Below are 17,138 nucleotides of genomic sequence, written 5' to 3'. Positions count from 1 at the left end.
TAGTTGGTCCCGAAAGTCCCAAAGGGCCCCTCGGAGCCTAAAGCGAGGGTATGTGCTCCTGAGCCCCCCCCCCCCCCCTGCTTCCGCTACTGGCATCACGAGGTGGTGAGCATGCTGACTCTACCGGGCAGCTGTCAGCGGCGGCCCACAGGGCATACGAAAAAAAAGAAAGTCAAGCAATAGATTAACCAGCATCCATCCAAAAGAGTAGGGGAAAATGCTGCGAAGAACTCCCTTGGTGGTGTCTAGGCCTCGTGTAGCCGCCTTAAATGCCGCACAATGTTCTAGGCGCTCAGTTTGTTGTCGGCACGCACCAAGCCCGCGCGGGGCAGCACGAGATGACCCAGACATAGCAGGAGCCGACAGCGCGCAGCGGGCCACAGCGCTGGCCAGTATAGCAGACATGCTCCAGCGTGAACTCCGATATATTGGCCAATCACACCCGCGCTCATGATGAATATCAGACAGATACAGGTAGAGCTTTCTCAGGAGGGACGTCATGCCCGCGCCGCGCACGAGCCACCCGGGACGACCTGCAGTAAACACCACAATGGAAACGAAGGGCACAACTGGATCATAAATCAGCTGTCTTTAACCGACGCACTCACACTCGGTACCGATATATTCGCGAGTCGGCGCGCACACGGCTAGGCAACACGAAGCGAACGATCCGCTCAGGACCAGACTCGAAAGAAAGCCGAAGGGCCCGAGCCCGTGTGGGCGCCACACGTGGTCAGGGCTGCCAGGCCGTAGTATTTCGTCTGACTAGGTTATGCAGCGCGAGGGCAGCGGCGCGCCGAGAACAGCAGGTCCGCTCGGACCACAGGGGCGCCGAACCGCGAGCCGGCCGCCCCGTCGCCACACCTCACCCGCCACCGAATCACAAGCGTCGCTCTCGTTACCGGTCAGCTGGCGCTAAATCACCCCGGCGCCGTGACGTCACGCGATACGTCACCGCCCGCCTACTTACCTCAGTACGGGTAGATATGAAAATAGCGCGTCCCTATACCCAGCCCCGATGCGACCATACAGCGCGGTACACGCCGCCACTTCGCGCCGCGCTGGATGTCAGCACACACCATGCGCGACGGCTGCATGTCCGGAAGGTCGGCGCTCACACGCGACGTAAGCAATCGACGGTGGCGTTTGATTAATCACACATATAAGTTCGGTGCATCACACATGCGAAGGCAGCGGTGAAGCAGAGAGCTGACTAGCCTGAACGAGAGGCGCAACTAAGAATCGACGGTGCCAACCAAGTCAAGGTGATCGATTTCGTACAGACCGTCTCCTCCTCCCGACGGTGGGGCACACAACAAATCACATGCAAAGATATACTGTCTGCCCATCCCGCACGTACCAGTGCGGCCACCGGCATATCCCTCCTCCCCCTCCCCCCCCCCCCCTCACTCCGTCGCCTGGCCACGTCCGAACAGTCCACCTCGCCGTCTGAGGGCAGCGTGACCGCCCGACAGACGGTGGCATGCCGCGGCCCCCACCAGTCAGCTGTCACCTACTCAGGCACCGCACCACGGGCCGACGGAAGCGCGCTGCAGCCAGCACGCGCGCCGCTGCGGGCGAGGCACGCGCCCAGCCGCCGCTGGAGGAGCCGCCGCCGCCGCTCCGCGTGTCTGCCGAAGGCTAACCGCGCCGCGGCACACCGGGCCGCCGGCGGGGTATGGGAGACGCCTGCTGGAGCGGCCAGCCCGGCCGCCGGCGCCCGGTTGGGCCGGGCCCGGCTCGCATGGGCCAGCAGCTCATCCGGCGGGAGGGGGCCGCCGACAATCTGTCGGTGCCGGCGAGCGTGCGCCGCCCCAGAACCAGCGCTGCGCACGGCCGGGCCCGACCCAGCGGGCCGCGCTGGCCGACTAGCACCACGAGAAGAAGGGCGACTTGTGCTGGAACCGCTGCGTGAATGTGTCGCTGATGGAGCGGAAGCGGGTCTCGCTGTGACCGCCCTTCGCCCTGCAACAGAGCGGGGCGGGAGCGTCAAGGCGAGCAGCTGGTGGGCTGCGCCGCGTGCACGTCAGATGTCGGCGCTCAGCGGCACGGAAACGTCGACATAGATGTCGGATGTCGGCGATGTCGGCAGCACAAAGCCGGGAGGACGCGCCAATCAATCGTTCCCGTCTTCCCTCCCGACAACAAGCGACGCAGTCAATACAGCTTTGCTGCTACAAACGTTGCTGGAGTTATTGGGGGTTCATGAGCTACGCGTCCTCTTAAAGCGAGAATAACTTTCGGCACTGCTTAGGTAGCTGGTGAAGACTGATATGCCTCTGTGAAAACAAGTGAAGTCCACATTTCTTAGGCAAATTCACTTAGGCAAACGCCACAAACGACGAACTGAAAACATCGATACGACCACCCTACTGTAGCGTCGTCATCTCAGCTTGAGGGCACGTGGCAAAACATCACGCCGGTCCGGCGCTCCATTAGGTCATATCTCACCCGTCTAACGTTAAGTACATCTCTGACCAGAGCGCTGAGCCGCGCAACACAGTGCTCCCGCTTGAAAGTCACCAGCACACGATCGGCGTTACAGCGCTGGCGAATCCAAGCGGTGGAGACCACGAGGCTGTCCCGCTCCCCCCCCCCCCCTCCCAAAAGGCGAAAACAGCCTCTCTTCAGGTTCGGTTTTCCAGCAGTTGTCACCAGATTTGGAGATTGGACCACAACAAACGCGTTGTTCTAAAGCTATGCTTAATCTTAGAGATCAGATAACTTATTTCTATGACTTATTTTCGGGTAACGGCCACAGTACTTGCAACTTGGAGCCCCAATTTGCGGAGCTGGATCCACACCATGTAGCATTCCAGTCCAGCCGGTGAAGTGCAGCACATGATACCAGCCAGGGATCATTAAGGCTGCCTCTAACGCAGCGCCGCCACAGGAGGGTGACCTCTAGTGACACGCGAGCGCGCGTGTCCTTCTCAGTAAAAGTCCGACGAAGCGCCAGTAGTCACCCATCACGCCAAACGGCCCTGTGCTTCCGCTGAACGTGCGTGACCATCACCCATTGTCGCCGGCACGTCGCACCGTCAGCAAATGCAATACCAAACGATGAAAACTACTTGCGAACAAAAACAATCATCATTTGTTCCAGCAGCGAAATGAAAACGGCTGTAAACAAAGTGCAATGTTAGCGGATCGCACAGCTACGGGGCGGAAATTCGAAGCCGTTTCATGTGCCGTGCTCGGCACTAAAAACAAACCGAGTTTCAATCGCTTCCCTGAGTGAGCGATACAAATATGTATCTTTCATGTGTGCGACTTTCATGCATGAAATACATGAAATACATGAAATACATACATGACGTCTTGAGTGAACGCACTGGCACCTGACAGGAAGACATACCCCTTATAAACAATTGACCCTTGTAATCAAAAATTATTCGCGGTCGGGAACGCGCGGTGTTCAGGACAGCCTCGATCTGACATATCTGATATCCCATGCAACACATGCGCCATGCTGCTGAGCTTACAGAACAAGCAGCAGACCGTGCGTATGCCGTGGTCTGAAGCAACGTCTGTCGTACGCCAACGAGGCCTCCGTATGACATCAGACAAATACACACCACAGCTGCACATCCGTCGATGCCTAGCCTGTACACAGCCCCCACAGTCCCGCTGTCGAGAGCGAGCCCCTACATTACACCCCATCCACCGGGTCAGGAAGCTCGGCCCTATCTGAACAGACCACGACCAACTGTCATAATGAAGAAGCACTCGCGTGTCCACCGTGTCATGTACTTCGTCAGCTATTCTACCAACCCCTACCAATTACCAACATTTCTCTGCAGCACCGTTCTCCAGGCATCTATACGAGAAGCTGCGACAAGTAAGATTTTCCGCGGTGGTAGTTAGTGATAGCCTTAAGGATGAAGCTTTGTGCCTGTCAATCGGTGAAATACTGAGACATCTGAAGACGTCCGATTCCCAGATATGAGGGAAAGGGCTGCGAAGGCTTTCGACGCCTGAATATCTGGGATTACATCTGACTTTCATGTACCGCGTTCGTTCTTGCCGACTGAATAGGCGCAGCTAGCATGCCAGCATTATTACCGACGTTTGGGAGCTGTGGCCAACTCGATCCTGTACCAGCGAGGCCAACGCATCGTGATATGACACCCGTAATCATTCCGAAAAACACACACACCGTGCCCAACGTCCATACCGAGCACGTGGCGCTGTCTCACGGCGATTTACGCAAGGGCGCAATGCATGCTGATAACGCGGGGCCTGGGCCCTGTCAATGGCGGCGTTAGAGAGGACTAATTATGGCACGTGGCGTGTCCGAATACCATCTGATATTAGTGTACCTGCAATCCCCAATGTGACAAGACACCCAGCCATCCAAGAACGATTTGTCTCGTCCCAGCCCCATCGTCCATCATGTCCAGACGGCATGCGCTCTTCATAAGCCGTTGGCTGGCGCGTAAGCATCGGTCGGACATCGAACCCAGGGTTTGGGCCTAATGCAAGGGACGACACCCAGTGCTCGGCCAAAGCCAAGTCCCCACGTCACTGAGACTTCAGACGTGGCTTTCGTAGCCGTCCTTCCCCCTCGAACGTCAGCCCTCCCGCCGCCAGCGCCTGTCTGCCCCGGCCGCCGCGGGCAGGGAGAGGGCGGCGGACCGAGCCGGGACGGGTCCGGCCCCACGACTCGTCAGCGGACTCACCTCTCCACCACCACCACCGGCATCTGGACCAGCTGGACGGGACTCTTGCCGTCCTTCAGGGCCTGCGCCAGGTTCAGCATCTGGCCGCGCATCACCGACATCTGGTGCTCGAACAGGTTCTTGTCGAACCCCTTGTCCGTCTGGCGGAGGGCGGCAGGCGATTTCGACATGCTATTTGGTGGACCGTCACACATCAACAGCGAAGTCCCGGACCACATAACGCATGGCGATGTCAATGAGAAGGCCATCTGGGAAAGGTAAGGGAGGGATAAATGGGATGTCGGTTCGATATCCATGCAAAAAAGCCAGAACGCTATTACTATCCGTGCATAGAGTATTCATCACAACCTATTCCCACGGAACATTAGGACACAATATCAGAGACGCGGAGCAATATTCCACAGAACAGGGCATTATTTTTTGCCGACAATTTTTTTGTTTTGTTTGTACATACTTGGTACATACGCGGGGGACGCGGGTAACGGCAATACAGCCTACACCAGCCCTGTCATCATGAATGGCAATTACCCTGTGGGCTAAGCAGTGATCGCTGATAAACGAATAACCCATTTCGCATGCACGTGACCCGCGCTACCACTTACACATTCTACGCCTTTAAATTGGGGTCATTGTTCCCGTCCGCCCGCTTATTATGTCCTTCACCGGCTACGTGGTCCATCACGCGCGGCATGGTGGTTCATGCATACCCGGAGACCACTCAATACCGATATACGCAGCTGTGTGCTTGATTTCAGGTATGGGGCGAAGCCAAGCTTTTGGCTTTGAAACAGAGGCCATAGTTCTAACTTTTCTCATAATTCTAACTTTATAAACACGTGGCCGGAGCCGAAGTCAGCGGCTTCGAACTTAGGAAACGCAAAGCTAAAGCCAAACCCATCAGCGTAAGTAATGTCACGAGACCGAAGCTGAGTCTGACCCTAGAGGGCAGCGTTGTTTTGCCCAATCCAAACGATATTCCCTGTCGCAAAACTGCATGGGACCGGAGCATACACTGAGGGTTTTGCGGAGCGACTGAGACGAGGTGTCGACAATACGGATGATTTTTTACTGGACTGCCGTCCTGGTCTTGCGCACCATTGGGTACAAATCGTTCCGGACAGTTCATTCTCCAGCTGTCGTCAGTTCTAATCCATGCATTCTTCGTGGCGTCGAAAACATGTGTGGTATATTGAGGTCACAGGGAGAGGAGGACTGTTTGAAAGAAGGTAACAGCTGCAATGAAAACAAATCACCATGACATAACCAAAGCCAGCAGTTCAAGATCAGATTAAGCCGAAGACGAAGCCATAACATATAACACAAATGTTCGCTAACAAAGCCAACCGCTCAATGGCGCGAAGCCATGGCCGAAGATGACGCTAACCCAAATCACAGTCACTGCGAAGAATGCCTAGAAGCCAAAGTCTTTGGAAGAAAACCACGTCTTCGCGGAGCCCAGACCGAAGTCGAGGCGGACCTGGTACACATGCCTTCTTGCTGCTTGACATGTTTTGTCAACATAAAGCCACAAACCGCTGCAAGCAAGAAAAACCACCGTGGGCGGATTTCATAACACCTGATCAACTTGGACACAACAGGACTGTAGCGGCTTGCTCGCTCCCACCAGTCGATGGCGTCCTACCGCTGCGGTCAGGTCAGCCGCCGGCGGAAAGGAGGTGTGTTTCCCGTTACTGAGGAGCTGTTGCGCATAGGAAGGCGTGTCTCCCGTCACTATAAAGTCACCGCACACAGGAGGGCGTGTCTGCCGTCACTAGAGAGCCACTGCACACAGAAGGGCGTGTCTCCCATTACCGAAGAACCGCTGCACACAGGAGGGCGTGTCTCCCGTCACTAGAGAGCCGCTGCACACAGGAGGGCGTCTCTCCCGTCACTAGAGAGCCGCTGCACACAGGAGGGTGTGTCTCCCGTTACTACGCAACCACTGCACATAGAAGGGCGTGTCCCCCATTACCGAAGAACCGCTGCACACAGGAGGGCCTGTCTCTCATTACTCGGCAGCCGCTGCACACAGAAGGGCGTGTCTCCCGTCACTCGAGAGCCTCTGCACACATGAGGGCGTGTCTCCCGTTACTAGAGAACCACTGCACACGGAAGGGCGTGTCTCCCATTACCGAAGAACCGCTGCACACAGGAGGGCGTGTCTCCCGTCACTAGAGCCGCTGCACACAGGAGGGCGTGTCTCTCGTCACTCAAGAGCCGCTGCACAAAGGAGGGCGTGTCTGCCATCACTAGCGAGCCGCTGCACACAGGAGAGCGTGTCTGCCGTCACTAGAGAGCCGCTGCACACACGAAGGCGTGTCTCCCGTTACTAAAGAGCCGCTGCACACAGGAGGGCGTGTCCTGTTACTAGAGAACCACTGCACACACAAGGGCGTGTCTCCCATTACCGAAGAACCGCCTGCACACAGGAGGGCGTGTCTCCCGTCACTAGAGATTCGCTGCATACAGGAGGGTGTGTCTGCCGTCACTAGAGAGCCGCTGCACACAGGAGGGTGTGTCTGCCGTCACTAGAGAGCCGCTGCACACAAGAGGGCGTGCCTGCCGTCACTAGAGAGCCGCCGCACACAGGAGAGCGTATCTCCCGTCACTAGAGAGCCGCCGCACACAGGAGGGCGTGTCTCCCATTACCGAAGAACCGCTGCACACAGGAGGGCGTGTCTGCCGTCACTGCCGCTGCACACAGGAGGGCGTGTCTCTCGTCACTCAAGAGCCGCTGCACAAAGGAGGGCGTGTCTGCCATCACTAGCGAGCCGCTGCACACAGGAGAGCGTGTCTGCCGTCACTAGAGAGCCGCTGCACACACGAAGGCGTGTCTCCCGTTACTAAAGAGCCGCTGCACACAGGAGGGCGTGTCCTGTTACTAGAGAACCACTGCACACAGAAGGGCGTGTCTCCCATTACCGAAGAACCGCTGCACACAGGAGGACGTGTCTCCCGTCACTAGAGATTCGCTGCATACAGGAGGGTGTGTCTGCCGTCACTAGAGAGCCGCCGCACACAGGAGGGTGTGTCTGCCGTCACTAGAGAGCCGCTGCACACAAGAGAGCGTGCCTGCCGTCACTAGAGAGCCGCCGCACACAGGAGAGCGTATCTCCCGTCACTAGAGAGCCGCTGCACACAGGAGGGCGTGTCTCCCATTACCGAAGAACCGCTGCACACAGGAGGGTGTGTCTGCCGTCACTAGAGAGCCGCTGCACACAGGAGGTCGGCACATCGCCCGACGCAGCGCCACACCGCACACTGCGTTGTCCACCAGCCCGCCACGCAAACCCACCGAAACAGACCGCATGGTTTTCGGAACCGCACAAAGTCACTAGACGAAAACTACGCAACACCGCCCAACATCAATGGCTATCCGTCGTAGGTGATATGAGTCACCACTTGAACATCTTCCATCTGGGGGCCATCCAATGGGAGCTACTTGGGTCACGCACCTATATGGCAGATCAAGCTGATGGCTTCTGCTCAATAGTTTACGATGCATCATGGGGAGGGGGCGGGGTCAAGCTAAGTGAATACAAGAAAATAGGTCGATATGCTGTGATACATACGCGTGGAAATATACGAAGGTACGGAGAGACCGTGGGCGCAAGCTCATTGAAAGGGGCGGGACGCCACGGTTCTTCCACTTTTGCGATATTTTCTGTTAATCACACGGTGCTGAATGAGAAGAATCCTCTTCAAACAGGCAAAAGGGGGATTGAACTCTCTCATTTCCACTTTGCATTCATTTCTTGTCTGGATGGCCCTGTTCTCTGTAGATAACTCGGCCGGATCCGGGCCGATTATGCGAATGTGGTAAGTGCCTTGCTGTGTGATGCGTGCTTGCTTAAAATCGTTCACATGCATGAGTGGTGCCTGACGCGTGGTGCGCGGTATCTATCTAATTGAAATCGTTTGCATGTATAATTGATGCGTGACACGTGATGCCTGTTCACTTGGAATCGCATGTGTTTAAATGAAGCGTGATGCGCAATGCCTGTTCACTTGAATTTGTTCCCATGTTTGCAAATGACAGACATTTTGCACATTCGACTTCTCAGTCAGATATGCACTGTAACATAGTAATGGCTGGCGATGCCTCCTTGTTTTATCTCCCCACCCCAATTTTGGTGACCGTAAAAACTGGCTGGCCCGTAAAAAGGAAAGAAAAACTGAAAAATGGAGTAGGATCGGGACGCAATTTTAAATTTACTGCTGTTATTCGTTTCGGTAAGGCATGTGCCAAGTATCAGCGCATCTATTTCTCCATTGTCCCGGTTTTTCTACGAGGAATAAGCCTATTACTACTGGCTTATCTATAAGCTCAAATTACAGTATATCGATTGATCCTTCCCAAAGGATGGATCATCCCAAGGACTGTTACAATCTAGATGCTAAAAGACCGTCGCTTGGACTCATAACTATCGACGCCACAAAAAAGACACCAAGCCACACACAATCAATCAGCCTTCAAAACTTTTTGGCTGTCTTCCGTACCCAACAACGGTCATTTCCGGTCGGACCAGATCAGGTTAGGTCAGGTCAAGCCCAATCCGCTTCGGTTTTAGTCCCGTCTGGTCCAGACTGGGTCAGATAATACCGGTTGCCTGCCGGTCCCGTAACGCCAGACCAGAACACGTCTGGTCAAGACCCACCCGACTGATTTGTTGGCAATCAACACAGAGGGGCTAATGCGCCAACGAGCACGCGCTCCACACACCCATGTCACCGCGCACGCGCGTCACAACATCGGAACATTCCCACCCGACGGCGCGTGACTCGTGAGTCACGCCTGGCACTGTCATGGCCACACGGACGCGCTGCCGGCGGCCGGGCGAGCCGTCCGTGCCCCACACTCAAAACCAGGCCGGCCGGGCTCGGCTCGGCTCGGCTCGGCGGCGCCAGCCACTCCGCCGAGCAGGCGACGCAGCGGGCGCCATCGGCCCGGTGACGTCACCCAGCTCGTGACGGGCCCGGCGCGGTGCGGAGCGATCTGTGCGCGAGCCGGCCGGCGGAGGCGGCGGCGGCGGGGCGGGGAGCGCCGGCCGGCGGCGTCGCGATCCGCCGTCACGACAGGCTCAGTGTCGGCGGCGGCTGACGACGGCGCACGATCCCCTCAACCCTCCTCCCCCCCCCCCCCAGACCGGCGCCGGTCCCAGCTGTCCCAGCGGCTGATTAGCTCGAACGGATCAACGACGGACCACCCATCGATTTCGCATCCGGTGCACCCAAGTGACGTGGCAGGTAAGGCTATGATCCTGGGCCCCTTATCCATACCACGAATCAATAGCAATAAGATGGAGGCGGAGCTTACGCTCACGAAGGAACGCTTGCTCCAGCAAACTGGACCGAAAGCGCTTTTTAGCCCGAACGCTATAGCACCCATGGCACGGGTGGCGCCGCAGACACGCGAAATCGAAAAGTGGCTCGACTGCGGCTCAATAGCCACAAACAAACGAAAGACATGTGCAACCGCAGCCCGGTGCTCCGGCCTTGACCGGGGTCACTATCAACCCCGGCCTGATTGGATTGGCAGCCGGGCGGGCCCGCCCCAGGCCGGGCGGAGCGCAGCCGACCGCCCCCCCCCCCCCCCCCTCCTCCTCCTCCGCCTACTGACCTTCAACAGCCGATACAGCTGGTCGCACAGGTCCTGCACGAAGTTCATGTCCGAGATGAGCGGCAACACGTGGTCGCGCGTCTGCGTGGAGAAGGGCCGCTTGGCCCAGGAAAAGCCACGCCCAGTGGTACGGGTAGGCACGCCACGAGTCCGGGTGCTTGAACGGGAAACGCCAGGCCGTTGTCGATGGCGGCCGACGCGGATGACGGGCCGGCTGGGGCCGCCGCCGTCTCCCGACTGAAGGCGGGCCACCAGGTCACGGACCCAACCACCACACCAAGGTCACGGGATAGGTACCGGGCGACCACACCGAAGTCATGGGGGTAAGGTGCCGGGCCACCGCACCGAGGTCACGATCCCAACCACCATACCGAGGTCACGGGGTTAAGGTACCGGGCCACCACGCCGAGGTCACCAGGGTGACGGTTACGCAGGTCACGAGTTCACGCAAGGGACCACCACACAGGGTAAAGCCTACAGTAAAGCCTACAGTAAAGACCACAATGTTATCGCCACTTCACTAACATGACACTTCGGATCCAGTGCCTCCAATACGGCCAACCACAACAGAGCCAGCTCCAGCCCGCCAACACCGCGCCTCCGGCTCCACCGCAGACCTTCCGTCGGGATGCCGGCCCTCACCTGCTGCTCATCCGGCCGGATGTACTTGATGAGCCAGTTGTCGTTGCCGCGGTCCGTGTTGCGGATGATGTAGTCGAGCGTCACCAGTCGCTCGAACTGCAGCTGGAACTCGGTCTGCAGCTCGTCCGAGAGGGGCTCCTGCTCGAACCGCCGCAGCCAGAAGTCGGCGTCCCTGTAGCCCTCCACGAACAGCTGGAACGAGCCCACCTGGAACGGGCCGGCGCCGGCTACGTCACCAGGTCGCGTGGCCGATCCGCCACGGTCTCGCGGAAGACCTGAACCCGCTATGCACGCGCGGTTTTAAAAAGGCTACTGAAAGAGGCCACGAAGGAAAGGAGTGTCTAGTACAGGGCAGCCACGACAGTCACGCATTTAGAACACGGCTGCTTTGCTGGGAAATGTTCCAGAACGCGCCACTCACAGTAATGAACATGCCATGCAATATGCATTCCTGCCAGCTCGCCGGTTTAATACGCTTTCTGATGGGAAAGTGACAGCGGCTCAGTCGTGCGCGAGACGCACCGGACAACATTGCCAAACAATGGGCGAGCGGACCCCTCCCATTAGCACCCCGCGCCTGTCCGGGCGCACGCCGTCGGGCGAGGACGACCGGTACCTTGGGAGGGAGGCCCAGCCTGTGGAACTTCCTGCCCACTTTGGGGAACCTTTCGGAGACCAGCTGCTTCACCCGAGCCTTCTCCCTGTCGATCCTGGTGTAGTTGAACGTGTCGCTGGCCAGCTTCACCATCTGCGGCACACGATAAGCGGTCTTCAGACGTGTCATGTCGGTACGTCGGACGGACGTACAATTCTCCCACGACCGCGTGTGTGATGGGGACTCTGCGACGTACTCAGCCGCTGAGGCTAAATAACGCCGCCCGCCTCTCGCCCTGGCAGGAGGGGCGGGGAAATCTAACGGGAAATCGAGCCCCGTGCCTCTGGATTCACAGACGCGAAGCTTAACCACTACGCTATCGGCATGCTGGTCTCCCACGACCACAGCCGGCCTGCTTAACGGGGTACGTCACGTCACGTGCGCTACACCACAGCACACCGAACACACAGTGAACACGCAGAAACCGGATGACATCCGAGACTCATTCGGGACAGTGACGGCACAACGAACAACATCTTGGAAGCCGCGCTGCGTCATAACAAGTCGGAAGCTACCCTGGAGCCTACTCTGCCGGACGCGACTAGTGTTCACGTGTTCACAACCACGCATGAAATACAAACATTTCGACCATTCGAACGACACACTGACGAACAATCAGCCTCACCGACGAACTACGATCCTACCATAATGGCTTCATGACCTATTCCTGGCGAGGTTACAAGCCGAGAGCACTATACCGACATAAACGTACGCTCATTAATGCATCGTAAACGCATGGCAGCAGTTATGCCACTCATGCTAATCACCAATATCTCTTTGAGAGACGACCAACGCTTGCCGATGACATCATATCATTAAACATTCAACTAAGCCAACAGAGGGCGAACCCCATTCCTGGAAACAGGACTATTCGCTGCTTACCCGGCGAAATTCAAGAGAATAACGCCCCAAATGGTGTCAGTCTGTCACCACCTTCTGACAGCCAAGTCAGCCGCTCCTCGCCACCACGAGCACACATCAGGCGCCACCACACGTCACGTAAAGCGCCTGCTCCCCGCGGCCTCGATCGCCCCGCCCCGCCCCCGACCCGCAACCTTGGTTTTTCGGCACGACGTTGAGCGCCAGCTTCTGGTCGACCAGGCTGGCGCCGGCTTCGGAGAGGTAGCCCTGGTTGGGCACCAGGCACGAGCGGCCGAAGCAGCAGGGACAGCACAGTTGTGCATCCACTTGGTCCACTTGGGGTTCAGCCGGCCGTACGGCTTCCTCGTCCTTGGGCTTGAACACGGCAATCGTCTTCTGCAAACGGACGGCCCCCGGCGCCGTTAGTGACGGGAACAGCTGCTCTAAATAACCATGCGCGCGCGCTGACAGCAAGCGGGACCGGCCGTAGGCACGCCCTCAAGTGTCAGAGTGCAACCGGTTCAGAACACGCCTCTGCGTTTTCTGCAGTCACACACAGCATGCGGGCAGTCTGACAGAAGTGCTGCGTTGTTTCCACGCTGCTCCAGACAGAGGTGATACAATGCCTGAGCAAGTCTCTGTAGTCATAACAGCCTGTACCGCCCGACGCCCCGTCTTCCGGCGGCAGCCGGGGCGCCCCGTCCACACGGTGTCGACACCAGTCCGGTGCCTCTGACCAGGCGCGTGGAGGGTTCAGTTTCGCGTTGGGCGACCGAGGATGCGCCTGGACCGAGCCAGACGAGATATAACTTAAGTGCCATCGGCTATCAGCTTGCTGATAGCTGTCGTGTTTGGGACACTTCTTGGCACGACATTCCTAGGTCTAAACACAACTGTCCAGGATACTGAAACTGTGCCGCACGGTGACTACGTTTACAGCGTTTTCTTATGACATTTCCCACATCCTCATGACACTTCTCTCATACACCATCTCTCACTCCCTCCAGTACAACAGCAGGGGCGGCTGACGGCTCACGTTTTCCGGATTTTTCACGAAGTAGCTGCCACTGGAGCCCTGGAAGATGCGCTCCGGGTAGATGCCGTTCTCGACGGCCATTTCGGCCTGGCGCACCAGGTCCGTTGAACTCGCCGTCATCTGAAACGTGCGCACGTGCCATCACGCACGCGCGGCACACCGGGTCGTTGACCTCCTGCCACACGCATACTCACACCCTCACGCCCGGACGTCAGCAGCGGCCCTGCAGCCCGCACGCAGCCGCACGAGCGGCGATGGCTCGCGGCAGGAGGCCACACACCGGCTCACTCAGGTGTGAGGCCAGGAGGATCTCTGCAGCGCGCTCCCATAGGCTAGTGTGTAACCTTACCCAGCTGGGCGCGCATGCAAACACGTGCCAAAGCGCGCATTTCACAGATGGCTGAGACCTTGTCCTTGAACCCGACAGCCAACGTACGAACACATCGGGTAAGTATTACACTAACGTGGTTGTACGGAATGACCAGAGCAAGGATAAATACAATGCCAAACGACTGCTGCAACTCATCATTCCATCTTTGCACAAAGCAGCATAACTGTAGCACTACACACCTACAACCATTCTCATGACAACTGACAGAGTAGTCCCGAGCTCATGCGTTCACACATAGCATCGCGGACAAATCGGGCACCAATTTGTCTGCGGTGCCGCGATGGTCAGTGTTCCTAAGATCCAACACCTTGGGCAGAAACGGGCTCCTACCGAGCGCCTGGGTGAGTGCAGCACCGTGCCGTGTGTCAGAGACCAGGCAGGCCCAGCCCGGCCGCGGCACACCCTCTGACCGCTCACCGGGCCAGTGATTGAAGGTGTAGTCGTAGTCCATGCCGCCGAGCAGCGGCTGGTTTTCGCGTCCCGGCCGCGGCGAGCCCAGCTTGATGAAGGACGGCCCGAAGGCGACGTCAGGCAGCAGCGGCTCGTTAGAGGCGGCGGCTCGTGTTCGAGGCGGTCGCCTCGGTGCGCTGTCGTTCCTCTGCGTTCGTGGACAGCTCGATGCACGGCGCCTGGCTCTGGTCCATTGCCGCGTCCACCGAGCGCCGGCTACCATTGCCGGCCGGCGAGCAGCCTGCGGACGGACCGTACGAGCCGGTTCAGCGTGCGGTGGCCGGTGGCACAACGGGCGCCAGGCAGAACGGCAGCGATCGGCACGGCGGAACACATGGGGCAGACCGCCCAATGCTCTCTATCTGATGGACATGGAAAACACCAGGAATGACAATGTAACTGTGCTATCATGGAAAGTGTTGTTTAGTGTTCAATATATTTGCTGAGCTGAATGTTCTGTTGCTTTTACAATTTCAAATGCAGGAGTACCAGCACACATGAAAACATACACACAAATGCAACAAAGCATTTAGCATAGCAGCCCTTTAGAAGGTGATATCCAAATAAGAAACACCAAGAAGTAATTAATATACCTCATACCAGCTTTTCACAATAAAAACTCAGCTACATGCTGCTAGTTGGTCAAAGTATAACCAATGCCCTTAGTAATAAGTACAAAAACATCAGTCCTGCAGTATTAAACCTGGTAACATACTATGGGTTTCAGGAAAACCACCAGATTGCAGGCAAAGACAGTCCAACACTGGCCAATACATCCACATCACAGCTATTAATACATGTGTTTCAATGTTTTAGTGAGAGACATGGGAAGGAGTCAAAAACCAATACTGATTTGTCCTAATCTAGGGCACTGACATGATTTCTCCTATTAACGTTATACCTTGTATTGATGATAAACATTATAACTTGCATTGATGATAAATTGATTGCATTTGATTAGTCAAAAACCAATACTGATGTCATCATAATCTAGGGCACCAACATTTCTCCTTACACATTATACTTGTATTGATGACAAACATTATACCTTGTATTGATGATAAACCAAAATATACATCCTCTATGCTCTTCTCAATCAAATTTCCCTGTGTTAAAGCTAGAAAATGAGTGGCATAACTGAGACATACATGAGTATGTGGATGCAACAGTTACTTTCTATAACAGGCATATGCTAGCATATCTATGGACATGAGTGACATATGGACCAAAGTGCCACTGGACTTGCATGAGCATCACATGCACTACTTTGCATGCTTGCTGCTGGTTAAAATGATCATCTCCCATCAAGTGCTAACAGTGGTTAGAAAGCAGTAGGAGACAGTCATCACATGATATGACCACACTGCTGGTCTGAACAGATTAATGTTTGCATTACCTCAAGGTGTTAATGCTCCTAATCCCAAACCTTATCATGGAGATAACAAATATTATATCTTAGCATGATCTTTATATCAAATGATGCAGACAAAGTAAATGTAAGTAACACAACATATGCCTGATAACACTCTTCAATCCATCCAAGAGAAATTCATAATTTGCTGAACTAAAGAAACTACACATTCATGTCTGGCTTAACCCAGTCATATCCAGTCCATTCATCACAAAATAAATATCTCATGCTGATAAAAAGTGGTCTTCAAAAGACAGGGTGGTATTAAGAGAGCATATTGTATAACAACTAAAATATGTCATGGAAGTGCTTAACAATTCTGGCACCTTAAAGCTCACAATCACCTGTAAAATCTCTATCAAACTTCTCTTCTGATTTCATTTAGTACTTGTCATTTAACAATACTTTTTGATATGACAGGAGTCAGCCATTATCCACATGATAAATTCTTATGTTTCTTACAATTTCATATGCATCCCTTTAGACTTTTGAGACTGCATTTAACTCCATCAAATACAACAGCACACAACAGCCATCAAAAGTAGTTAACACTGCTTCAAGAATTGTAATGTTGATGCAGCATATGAATTTTCTGGCACAAATGTCTTGAATTTTATGTCATCCTCAATGCTCACATTCAGCATCAACAAAACAATGCAAATAGTCAGCTCAATTTAGAAACACTTGATACCAAAACGCAGGTGAAATTAGATACCAGTTAAACAGCAGGCTATCTACAAAATCCTCCTCTACTTTGTAGGTTCCAGCCTTAAATCCGCCATACTTTCTACGTGGGCACGACAATCACCTACATCACTGCAGCATAGATCACGCATGCACCAGGTAAGGAACACGCTGGTCTGAAAAACCTTCATACCTCAAATTATGACAGAAAATCAGGCGATGCAGCTAGTGAATATTCCTAACTTAACACGCAACCACGTCCGCTCCCCCACACACTCCCCTGAAATCCTCGCAATAAATGGTGACTCTCCTAGTGACATCAAGGTTTCGTGTCGTCAAGGGTTCAACAAAAGTGTTTACCGGCTATGATGATCAGCTTGGGCTCTGGTTACGACTTGCATGATAAATTTCTCTTAATACTATATTTTGTGAAATAAACATTTGATTTTAATAAAAAAGATGAATTTAACTAAAAATGTGCCATTTTTATCACAAAATAAAACATAAAATATCAAATTATGACATTTACATCATAAACACCTCAAGGATGGTACCTTATTTCAGTACAGCTCGCGCTGCTGGAGACAAAGGCGGCCAATGCGGCACAGAATTGTCTCACTTTTATGGATCCTGGGGCCGCGGCCTGTGAGTGTTGACATCGTTGTGGGGTGGGGGTCGAGGGGTGGCGGCGGATACGGGGGATAGA

At 55.1% G+C, this 17,138-nt stretch overlaps 1 protein-coding gene across 1 annotated transcript; it reads right to left on the bottom strand.

Moving 5' to 3' along the window:
* Positions 1 to 1,868: 1,868 nt before the first annotated feature.
* Positions 1,869 to 14,338, bottom strand: LOC119111498 (phosphatidylinositol 4-kinase type 2-beta-like). Its single transcript, XM_037235314.1, is given in 14 exon segments — positions 1,869 to 1,965; positions 4,683 to 4,822; positions 10,303 to 10,413; positions 10,415 to 10,471; positions 10,473 to 10,539; positions 10,835 to 10,848; positions 10,945 to 11,151; positions 11,561 to 11,697; positions 12,661 to 12,777; positions 12,780 to 12,819; positions 12,821 to 12,856; positions 13,497 to 13,616; positions 13,691 to 13,719; positions 14,305 to 14,338. Coding segments are annotated over 14 exon segments (1,206 nt in total).
* Positions 14,339 to 17,138: the final 2,800 nt, after the last annotated feature.

The sequence above is a fragment of the Pollicipes pollicipes genome, unplaced genomic scaffold, assembly GCF_011947565.3.
Source record: "Pollicipes pollicipes isolate AB1234 unplaced genomic scaffold, Ppol_2.1 Scaffold_7261;HRSCAF=8764_pilon_pilon_pilon, whole genome shotgun sequence".
Taxonomy (NCBI): Eukaryota; Metazoa; Arthropoda; class Thecostraca; order Pollicipedomorpha; family Pollicipedidae; genus Pollicipes; species Pollicipes pollicipes.
Note: the sequence above shows the minus strand (reverse complement) of the source record. Positions and strands in the feature narration are given on the sequence as shown.